Source organism: Salvelinus alpinus, chromosome 3, assembly GCF_045679555.1.
Source record: "Salvelinus alpinus chromosome 3, SLU_Salpinus.1, whole genome shotgun sequence".
NCBI classification, from domain to species: domain Eukaryota; kingdom Metazoa; phylum Chordata; class Actinopteri; order Salmoniformes; family Salmonidae; genus Salvelinus; species Salvelinus alpinus.
The window spans coordinates 16282291-16294376 of NC_092088.1; the positions used below are offsets into that span (position 1 = coordinate 16282291).

Here is a 12086-nt window from a genome sequence, read left to right on the forward strand (position 1 = left end):
CTTTACTGTAGTGTTAATACCTCTGGGCTTTACTGTAGTGTTAATACCTCTGGGCTTTACTGTAGTGTTAATACCTCTGGGCTTTACTGTAGTGTTAATACCTCTGGGCTTTACTGTAGTGTTAATACCTCTGGGCTTTAGTGTTAATACCTCTGGGCTTTAGTGTTAATTCCTCTGGGCTTTAGTGTTAACACCTCTGGGATTCAGTGTTAATACCTCTGGGCTTTACTGTTAATACCTCTGGGCTTTAGTGTTAATTCCTCTGGGCTTTAGTATTAACACCTCTGGGATTCAGTGTTAACACCTCTGGGCTTTAGTGTTAATACCTCTGGGCTTTAGTGTTAATACCTCTGGGATTTAGTGTTAATACCTCTGGGCTTTAGTGTTAATACCTCTGGGATTTAGTGTTAACACCTCCGGTGATTTAGATTTAATACCTCTGGGATTTAGTGTTAATACCTCTGGGATTTAGTGTTAATACCTCTGGGATTTAGTGTTAACATCTCTGGGCTTTAGTGTTAACACCTCTGGGCTTTAGTGTTAACACCTCTGGGCTTTAGTGTTAATACCTCTGGGCTTTAGTGTTAATACCTCTGGGCTTTAGTGTTAATACCTCTGGGAATTAGTGTTAATACCTCTGGGATTTAGTGTTAATACCTCTGGGATTTAGTGTTAATACCTCTGGGATTTAGTGTTAATACCTTTGGGATTTAGTGTTAATACCTCTGTGTGTTGTCAATGTGCAGTGACATGATGCATTATATTATAGCAGTGATGTAATAGTCACTGCTTACTCTTGCGACACAGGGTTTGATTCCTGAACGGCACCCCCAGAAAGCAGTAATGGTGAAGGGTTGGGCATGGGGATAGTAACCCCAATCGTAAAATCCTTGTGCTCATGAAACATCAACAAATAGAGGTGATGCTACTGATGTGGCTGTATAGTGGGGGTGCTGAGGTAATGAGTTGGAGCTCTTTAGTAGAACAAGTCTGTATGTTTCTGACTGACTGTCCCTTCCTCCCGGATCAATAGTGAGCTCTTAGGCGATCCACTGACTGTGTTCAGAGGGCTGTGCCTGCCTGCCTGTTTCTCAGCTCTGCCACAGAGAGAGAGAGAGAGAAAGAAAGAGAGAGACGGCTGCTATGGTGACGTCACCTCCAACGGGGAAGTGCACCGCCTCTCTCCTTATCCAAGCCTGGGCGCTCTGGGGTGTTGAGGAGGAGTCTTAACATCCTAATCTACTGTCTGGCACACACACACACACACGATTGTATACGGGTGCACATGCACACACATACATTGTTGTATGCCTGTGCACATGCACGTATGCACACACACAAACTTGTATGAATGTGCACTCACACAAGGGGCCACAGAGTGGACTCACTTTTCCTAAAAACCCAAACCCATTTTCCCTCATGTCCTCCCTGAAGACATATTTTCCCCTGGGCAGATAGCCTTCCACCAGCAGAGTAATCTTATTAAGAAATGCTCTTGGATCCGAACACCCCCTCCCCCTCCATCCCCAGCGGGAACAGAGTAGAGTGATCGCTCTGAGACTTTTCATCCCAATCCGGGGGAGTAACATGACAAGCCATGACCTGAATCCTGCCCTTGTTGCCCCAGAGGGAGGGCTGGGGGGGGGTGGAGGTAGAGGGGGGTGGAGCTCAGGAGGTTGGTGGCATCTTAATTGGGGAGGACGGGCTCGTAGTAACATGGTTTCCATGCGTTTGATGCCATTCCATTCGCTCCGTTCCAGACGTTATACAAGCTGTCCTCCCCTCAGCAGCCTCCTGGGGGGGGTGAAGGTAGAGGGGGGGGGGGGGGGGGGTGGAGGTAGAGGTAGGGGGGTGGAGGTAGAGTGGGGAGTGGCGGTAGGGGGGATGGAGGTGGGGATGGAGGTAGTGGGGGTGGAGGTAGGGGGGTAGCTACTACCTCCTCAACCTCTGGTGCCATCTGCCAGTGACTTTGCAAAAATGCAAATCGGCTACCCACAGTGCACAGCAGACGCGCAGCGCGCTCCATCGGAATAGCCTACAAAAATAGGTCAGACGCACCATGAGCCTAGTGTCTTGGGCAGCATGCTTTACTGCTTTGTGTAACGGGGGGTGGGGGAACTTCACAGAGAGAGACAGAGACAGAGAGACAGAGACAGACAGAGAGAGAGACAGAGAGAGAGAAAGAGAGAAGGGGTGGATAAAAGTGAAAAGGAGTCGGGGGAACATTTTAAATGAGTGCTGGCAGTGAAACAAAGGCTTCGCTTGACTTTGTCATTTACCAAGCGCTCTGCCAGCCAGCCAGTGAGAGTGGCACAGGGCCTGCAGCTCTTCTCACTGCTCCAAACGCAACGCTGCTCTGTTCTGTCTCTCGTCCCGCCGAACAATCACACAGCAGTAACCATCCAACCAGCCACACACAAGCCCACCGGCAGACCCAGGTTTACTCTAACAGCACCGTCCTCCACAACCCAAATCCCCAGCATTCTTCTCCCCTCCGCAGCCTAACTCTTCATCCAGAACCAATTCTTTCTTATCGGATGCTAAAAAAAGATCAAAGACCCCCAGCTGGGGATGGGTGTGTTAATGAGAGTCAGACAGGCAAGCAGGAAGAGAGGCAGGCAGGCAGAGCAGAGGCAGGCAGGCAGAGGCAGGCATGCAGAGAGGCAGGCAGACAGAGCCGAGGCAGGCAGAGCAGAGGCAGGCAGAGAGGCAGGCAGCTGATGCAACGTTGTGGCAAGGCTAGTGCAATCCAGGCAGCTGACTTCTTTTTCTTGCAGGATGACTCTGATGAATTATGCATCCCCTTGGAGCAAAAAGCTTCCCTTTCACCACCACCCCCCCCCCCCTGCTGCAGTTCTGCTCTGTTCCACCTAGTCTCTGGATGAGCATTAGCATGTCATCTGAGCAGCTTCTATCTCTCTCCTCCTGCCCCTCACGTGAAGCTTGGTGTGGCACGAGGGGTACAGTGACTGATGTACTCTGTGTGCTTAGTCAATGTCTTGCATTGTGCGACCTGCTGAGTGAAAATGTTACAGGAGATCACACACATACAGTTGAAGTCGGAAGTTTACATACACGTAGGTTGGAGTCATTAAAACTCGTTTTTCAACCACTCTACAAATTTCCTGTTAATTTCTAGTTTTGGCAAGTTAGTTAGGACATCTACTTTGTGCATGACACAAGTAATTTTCCAACAATTGTTTACAGATAATTTCACTTATAATTCACTGTATCACAATTCCAGTGGGTCAGAAGTTTACATACACGAAGTTGACTGTCCCTTTAAACAGCTTGGAAAATTCCAGATTGTAGACCTCCACAAGTCTGGTTCATCCTTGGGAGCAATTTCTAAACGCCTGAAGGTACCATGTTCATCTGTACAAAATACTATGCAAGTATAAACACCATGGGACCACACAGCCGTCATACCGCTCAGGAAGGAGACGCGTTCGGTCTCCTAGAGATGAACGTACTTTGGTGAGAAAAGTGCAAATCAATCCCAGAACAACAGCAAAGGACCTTGTGAAGATGCTGGAGGAAACAGGTACAAAATTATCTATATCCACAGTAAAACGAGTCCTATATCGACATAACCTGAAAGGCCGCTCCGCAAAGAAGAAGCCACTGCTCCAAAACCGCCATAAAAAAAGCCAGACTACGGTTTGCAACTGCACATGGGGACAAATATCGTACTTTTTGGAGATATGTCCTCTGGTCTGATGAAACAAAAATAGAACTGTTTGGCCATAATCACCACTGTTATGTTTGGAGGAAAAAGGGGAGGCTTGCAAGCCAAAGAACACCATCCCAACCATGAAGCACGGGGGTGACATCATCATGTTGTGGGGGTGCTTTGCTGCATGAGGGACTGGTGCACTTCACAAAATAGATGGCATCATGAGGCAGGAAAATTATGTGGATATATTGAAGCAACATCTCAAGACCTCAGGAAGTTAAAGCTTGGTCGCAAATGGATCTTCCAAATGGAGAATGACCCCAAGCATACTTCCAAAGTTGTGGCAAAATGGCTTAAGGACAACAAAGTCAAGGTATTGGAGTGGCCATCACAAAGACCTGACCTCAAATCTCTAGAAAATGTGTGGGCAGAACTGAAAAAGCTTGTGTGAGCAAGGAGGCCTACAAACCTGACTCAGTTACACCAGCTCTGTCTGGAGGCATGGGCCAAAATTCACCTAATTTATTGTGGGAAGCTTGATGAAGGCTACCTGAAACATTTGACCCAAGTTAAAGAATTTGAAGGCAATGCTACCAAATACTAATTGAGTGTATGTAAACTTCTGAACCACTGGGAATGTGATGAAAGAAATAAAAGCTGAAATAAATAATTTTATCTACTATTATTCTAACATTTCACATTCTTAAAATAAAGTGGTGATCCTAACTGTGGTGATCCTAATTTTTACTAGGATTAAATGTCAGGAATTGTGAAAAACTGAGTTTAAATGTATTTGGCAAAGGTGTATGTAAACTTCCGACTTCAACTGTAAATAGTATTGTGTGCACATTGCACACAAGCATGCATGCACACACACCTTAGGGCCTTACAATTACACACTGGTGCCAGTTGTGGTAGGTTGGCTTCATATCACACTCCTATTAGAAAGCAGACCGTCCACACCGCAGTAAAACTGCACTTACTGGAAAGGAAACGCTTCAATTTGATTCTACCACTCTGTTTTTATAGTCATATATCAGTTAACCCTGAGAGAAATGTGCTTGTATCTGACCCTGAATCCCGTTATCTGGTTTTAATGTCCATTCCAGAACGCCCTTCCAGCCAATCAGAACCGACTATTCAACAATGCTGTGGTATAATTAAGCAATAGGCCAGAGGGGGGGTGTGGTATATGGCCAATATACCACGGCAAAGGGCTGTTCTTACACGATGCAACGCAGAGTGCCTGAACACAGCCCTTAGCTGTGGTATATTGGCAATATACCACAAACCCTGAGGTGACTTATTGCTATTATAAACTGGTTACCAATGTAATTAGAGCAGTAAAAATAAATGTGTCATAACCGTGGTATACGGCTGTCTGCCAATCAGCATTCAGGGCTCAAACAACTTTTACGTATTGTTCAGTGACAAGTGTTAGATCAAGAAAAACCCTCCAAAAACAGGGCAAACCCTTTGAGAATATCGAACCTCCCAAGCATGAAGAATACTACCCAAACTCCACAAATACAGCGCATGGTGCTGCATCAGTACCCGAACCCCCCCCCACCCCCCACTCTCAACCCCCCTTCCCGTCTCTCATTTCTTTGGATAGTTTTGGCCTCTTCAAGCCAGTGTGTGAAATCTGTTCAGTGGGCTGTTCATAATTCTGCATTCTGGGGTTTCTGTGGCACACTGCGTTGATAGTGGTAGCATGCGAGACGGCATAGCCTAATCACACACAGACCAGTGTGGAGGCAGAGCCTGGTGCCATAGCAGGTGTTACTGCATGGGGCTGGAGAGCGACGAGGGCCCGCCGCTGCACTTTTGCCCATAGACGTGGGAAGTAGGGGTGCTGCAGCACCCCCTGATAATTTTTTTTATAATAATAATAATTATTATTAAAAAAAAGAATACCACAAAATCAGTAAACTAGGACTTTATTACTCCTGTACGAGGGGAGAAACATACTCATCAGCACCCCAACCCAAAACATCTTCCTGCGGCCATGCGCTGGGTGTGTACACACACACACTGTAAAAACACTAAGCACATATACATGTGTGTGCATGTGTATGTAGGCACATGTGTGTGTGTGTGTTAACCCCGATCTGGGTGCTGCAGACTAAGTTGAGTGGAGGAGAGTGGAGGGCCTACTACTACCCCAGCAGCCCGGGGCCCCGGCCCAAAACGGTGTAATTATGTAGGATTAGTCGGGGGGGGGGGGGGGGCTCTCCCTCTCCAGACCGGCTGCCAAACATTTTGTCCCAGATTACTGCCCTGCCACTAAGCAGCTGAACTCAGCCAGCGTCGGGCGGCCGCCCCGGGTGGAATTACACTGCCCCGGACGGGGGGTGGCAGGGTCACAGGGCCCTTACCCAGGATCTGCCCTGTGCCCATGGAGGCTAAGTTATGTCAGACAGTCATACCCAGAGTCCTCCGGCTGTACTAATGCCAGGGGTCACACAATGGTGGGTGAGATCTGGTATTACTCAAGCACTACATAGTGTGCCTACTTTGCCTAATGCATTTAGATGTCATTAAGGGATCTTGATTGCTTTCTAATTGCTTTTTGACTGCCACATCCATTTTGTACGACTTTTCTCTGAGCTCTGTGCGGATTGGTTTCCATACCACCTGCCATCTTCCTGTTTATCAGTGCGAAACGCAAGTGGAGTTAAAGACACAAAGTGGGAGATAGTTCGATTTTTTTTTTATTCAAGCTGAATCAAAATAAGGTGTTTAGAGAGAAATCCTGAGTAACAACACAATAACTTACAAGTACAGCTTTTCATTTTGCCTGAACAAGGCAATAGAACAGAATCATTGTACACCTTTTTAAAAGATCAGGTCAAGGGGGGTGTTAAAGACACCTGTTTTGCATCAAACTACACATGAACACAGCATAGCCTCTTCATCCTCCAGCATATAAACACCAAATGTATTTGGACATTGATTTATTTTTATTTTTTTACATTTATACTCATTTTGGATTTGAGATTAAATGTTTCATATGAGGTGATAAATAAAAAAGGTGACATTTTGTACTGAGGGTAATTTCATACCATGTAACCATTTAGAAATGAAAGCACTTTATGTATCGAGTCCCCCCATATGAAGAAGTCATAAGGGAAAGGGGAGAATACCTAGTCAGTTGTACAACTTAATGCATTCAACTGAAATGTGTCTTCTGCATTTAACCCAACCCCTCTGAATCAGAGAGGTGCGGGGGGGCTGCCATAATCAACATCCACGTCTTCGGGCCGCCGGGGGAACAGTGGGTTAACTGCCTTGCTCAGGGGCAGAACAACATATTTTGACCTTGTCAGCTCGGGGATTCGATCCAGCAACCTTACTGTTACTGGGTTACCGGCCCAACGCTCTAACCACTAGGCTACCTGCTGCCCCTTTAATATACTTAGTGTATTAAAGTAGTATTTGGTCCCATATTCCTTGCACACATCAAGCTTGTAACTACAAACTCCTTGGTTGCATTTGCAGTTTGTTATGTTTTGCCCAATAGTAACTGAATGGTGAATGATGACTGGAGTCATTTTCTAAGTGAGTAGATCACATGTTTCTGAACAGTTCTAAATTTATCCTGATAATGCCATGATTATGAATAAATTCATTCAGGATTTGTAATAATGATGAGTGAGAAAGTTATAAAGGCTACAACAAAACATGCAAACACCTCACCATTACCAACAACAGGTTAAGTTTTTTTTTTTTGGGGGGGGGGGGGGCAACCTTTGTGCCTCTAACTTTCTCAATCCTCATTATTCACAACTATCCATTCATTATGGCATTCATCCACATTTATAATAAAAGTGACACAATACATTATTCACCATTCAGTTCCTATTGGGCAAAACATTATCTGAAACAACCAAAACAAACTGCATATGCATCCAACAAGTTTGTAGTCACAAGCTTGATGTAGTCACTGTGTGCTAGGAATATGGGACCAAATACTAAACTTTTGACTACTTTAATACACTGTTAGTGAATTTGTCCGAATACTTATGCCTTCTTCAAATGGGGGTACTAGATACATAAACCGTAAAAACAGATATATATGAACATTTCCTCCAAAAAAAGGTGACATTTTGTACTGTCGCTCAAATAAAAAAATGCTGGAGTAAAGAGACATTTTAAATTGTAGCTTCACTGTCCAAATACATATGGTGTTGACTGTAGTGTCAGACAACATATCAAGTACCTCAATGGATGAAACTGATCTTTTTTAACAGATTCCATCCATTCACAGAGATCGATCATTACTCCCCCCCCCCCCCCCATCTCTGTGAATGGATGGAATCTGTAAAACAGATCAGTTTCATGCCACCCTCTCTGGGCTAACATGCTGTACACATAGAACCCCACCACACTATTCTCCCAACCCCAGAAGGCGGCATCAGAGAGAGTGCTTCAGAACGTCAAACACCTTCAGGGCAGACTCGATACAGCCGTCGAAATTGGAATGCGTGAAGCCATCGCCCCCACACACCAACAGAGGCTGGGACAGCAGCGTCATCTGCCCCGGGCAGTCGGCCACCGAGCTCCTCACCTAATTAGTCGAGAAAGAGGGGGGTAGAGAGTGAGGGGGGTGGAGGGTCCTTCTGATTTTTGCGATATTTCACGAGACTCTTTGGATAAATTTGAATTATTACCGATATTGACATTCAGGAAAATATGAATCTCTACACTACTTGCCACATATCTATTCACACAGATATAGTAGAATGAGAATTGAGAGAATTATTTGTTTGTACTACAATTATCCTGAAATCCCCAAAGTATTTTCTAACAGTCTGTGCTCAGGGTAGGTCTATACATGGTGGGATACAATGGAGGCTGCTGGAGGGGAGAACAATTCATAATAATTACTGGAACGGAGCAAATGGAATGGCACCAAATACATGGAAACCATGCGTTTGATTTATTTGATACCATTCCACTCCAGTCATTACCACGAGCCCGTCCTCCCAAATTAAAGGTATCACCAACCACCTGTGGTGGGATAGTACAGATCAAGCCAGAAAAATGCACTGTCTTTGGCTAGACGAGCAGATATGAAATCAGCCTCGCAGCCAACTGTCTTCCTCATGTTTCAACCCTGAATGCCGAGAGTTCAGTGTGTTAATGATTTGGGAGTGTAAACACACAAGTCTGTGTACGTGTCATAGCAAGGGCCATTTTTAGAGGCTTCTGCTGGCCTGCACTGAGGTACAGTGCTAAGGGTAAGGAAATAGTATCCATTTCCTGCTGGGGCTTTTAATAGCCTACTACTGTGTGCTGATATCAACTCCCACTCTCCATCTCCCTCCATCCCCACTCCTCCCCAAAAACTAAATATTGTGTTTGCCCATGCATTTCTGAATGGTAATCACCATGTAAATCAATTGATAAGCATTCTTGTTGAAATCTAGCCATGGACAAATTGTTTGGTTTACTCTAGTGGTAAGTTGATACAGCAGGCCTGAGCTCTGCTGTCTCCATATACAGTGTGAGGCTGATTTTCCAGGGGAAAGAGCACGGAGAGTGAAGGAGGAGGGTGGTTTTGGACATTAAGATAAAATGCCCCAATATAAACACGTTTTATAGCAAGGAAAGCATGAGATTCTATCAGCTGAGAATATGGCTGTTTCATGGCCAGGTCGCAGTTGTAAATGAGAACTTGTTCTCAACTGGCCTACCTGGTTAAATAAAAGTGAAATAAATAACATAAGTATCTAAAGAGAGAGCAACCTATAACCTACATCTAAGCAACAGTTAACTACTATAACTTTTAGGATAAATAATTTCCTCAAGTTTAAATATATATTTTTTTACACTTGTCATTTAGCAGTCGCTCTTATCCATTTTCGTACTGGTCCCCTGTGGGAATCGAATCCACAACCCTGGTGTTGCAAGTGCCATGCTCTACCAACTGAGTCACACATGTTCCTCGCTCTCACAATGGTCTTTGCTAGAATGTCTGCTTGTGTATTTGACAGGGAGCTGATGTGTGTATGGTATGAGTGTGTGTGTATGTGTGTATTACAGTATAAATGTGCATGTGTTCTATAATGGCCCGTCCAGTTCGTGGGCCTTGGCCCATGCTCTGGCACTCCCAGTGATGTGCCTCCCACACAGATGTTCTGTGGCCTCTGACCCCCAGCCCAGTCTCGCTTAGCAGAGTGTGTGTGAGTGTGTTGGAGAGGGAGAGAGAATGATAGAAAGAGCGAGAGAAAGAGCATGATAGAGAGTGAGAGAAAGCGAGCGAGAAAGAGCGAGCGAGAGAAAGATCATGATGGAGAGAGCGAGAAAGAGCGAGAGAATGATAGAGCGAGAGAGAATGAAACCGAGAGAGAGAAAGAGCGAGAGAATGAGAGAAAGAGCGAGCGAAAGAGAAAGAGAGCACGAGAGAGAAAGAGCGAGCGAGAGAAAAAGTGCACGAGAGAGAGAATGAAACCGAGAGAAAGAAAGAGGGAGAGAGAGAATGAGAGAGAAAGAGGGAGGTAGAGAGACATGTTCTTGTTCGACTTCAGTAATTAAAGCTATAGTGTCTGGTCCAAGAAGCTCAGAAATTCAGGGAAACATCACAGTAAGTAAACAGGACATTGGAGCTACTTGAAAAATGAACACCGTGTCCAACCAGTCTCCATTCACTATACTCATGTAGTTTATACACAAGCAGAGAAATGTAATGCACTGAAGTTTAATAGGGTTTGATCATGATAGATACAGCATGTCAATCCTCTACGTTGACCTTCTTTCCATGCATCGTGACAGGACTGTGAAGTAGAAACAGTTATTAATGAAGTAATGAAGACAAACCTCTTGACAGTCTACTTTATCTTCTCTCAAAGAAGGAATGCGGTAAAACTCCTGACCGAGTAACCCCGCTCACCTGCGAGTATCTCCACTTCTGGCATTTGATGCTGTCGGGCTGTGGCAAGCCGGGCAGCAGCTTGTTCAGCTCCTCCAGGATGAGAGGCTCCACCTGCTCCTTTGCCTCCTCCAGGTGTTTGATACCAAAGGGAACACTGGTGTGAACCACCATGGAGGTACCGCACTCAGGGGATTCTGCACAGAAAGAAAACACAGCACGGTTCAGAACCAATACCACCATGGATGGACTAACTCTGCTGACTTTGAACAGCACCACACAGGCATAGCTAAGAACACAGTGCAGTTATGTTTACAATGCAGGACAGTAGAAGTATCAATAAAAATATATATATATTTTAAGACATTTATGTTTTGGCCATACTGATCATTAGAAACAACTTCTAAGACAGTGAACTCTTAAAATCTCACAGCTGAACAGTAAAAAAAATTAAGAAATACAAATCCAAAACCCCTACTGAATGTGTCCTCAATAGCGGGTCATGAGAAGATTCGTTTTCAGAAAGAACTAAGACCTCAGATTTAAACAGCTGGAGATGGAAATAGCTAAGATGTTGAATAGAACCAAAAATCATCCTTGGCATCAAGATCGGTCCCCTAATCTAACAGCGGAATTCTTTGATAGGATTCTGACTCCAGGAAGAAAAAAAAGCACTTCCTTATCTCTGTCCTGATGTTTAATTAAGAGTTGCATGCCAATACCAAACGGGGGTCAAAACTGTGCACGCCGCCGACAACATACGTCATGGCTTTTTAATGAAACAGACTCCTGGCCCCAGAATCCCCTGTTTCTGCTCAACTAATATGACCAGCTTGATTTGTAATGCAAATGTCTCCCTCAGTCAGAGGTTGTTGTGTGTTGCATGTACAGGTACTGCCAAAAAGGTAACGCCAATGTAAAGTGTCTTGAAGCTGTTCTGGCCACCACGAGCCAGAATAGCTTCAATGCGTCTTTGCATAGATTCTACAAGTGTCTGGAACTCTATTGGAGGGATGCGACGCCATTTTTCCATGAGAAATTCTATCATTTGGTGTTTTGTTGATGGTGGTGGAAAACACAGTCTCAGGCACCACTCCAGAATCTCCCATAAGTGTTCAATTGAGTTGAGATCTGCTGACTGAGACAGCCATGGCGTGTGGTTTACATCGTTTTCATGCTCATCAACCACTCGTACCCTGTGGATGGGGGCTTTGACATCCTATGGGGGCATAGCCATGGTATCCAAAATAATGGCCTGCCCAGCATTTTTACACATGACCCTAAGAATCATGGGATGTTAATTGCTTAATTACCTCAGGAACCACACCTTTGTGGAAGCACCTGGTTTCAATAGACTTTGTAATCCTCATTTCCTCAAGTGTTTCCTTTATTTTGGCAGTTACCTGCATGTTGTGTTTTTGGTAACTGTACACACAACCGAAAGGCTTGTCTGCTGTGGGTCCGGCTGTGTGATGGTGACATCATGCAGGGAATGGACACAGTAAGGTCCTGTTTCTAATGACTGACAGACAACAG

General features: G+C 44.9%; 1 protein-coding gene across 2 annotated transcripts in view; it reads right to left on the minus strand.

Moving 5' to 3' along the window:
- Positions 1-6372: 6372 nt before the first annotated feature.
- The window catches only part of rnls (renalase, FAD-dependent amine oxidase), a 46069-nt gene continuing 40355 nt past the window's right edge, over positions 6373-12086 (minus strand). For both annotated transcript variants that reach the window (XM_071391656.1, XM_071391655.1), the window contains exons 6-7: positions 10572-10747; positions 6373-8246 (exon numbers count right to left, since the gene is read on the minus strand). In XM_071391656.1, coding sequence (XP_071247757.1) covers positions 8094-8246; positions 10572-10747 — 329 coding nt within the window. In that variant the 3' untranslated portion in view covers positions 6373-8093. The remainder of the gene's footprint in view (positions 8247-10571; positions 10748-12086) is intronic.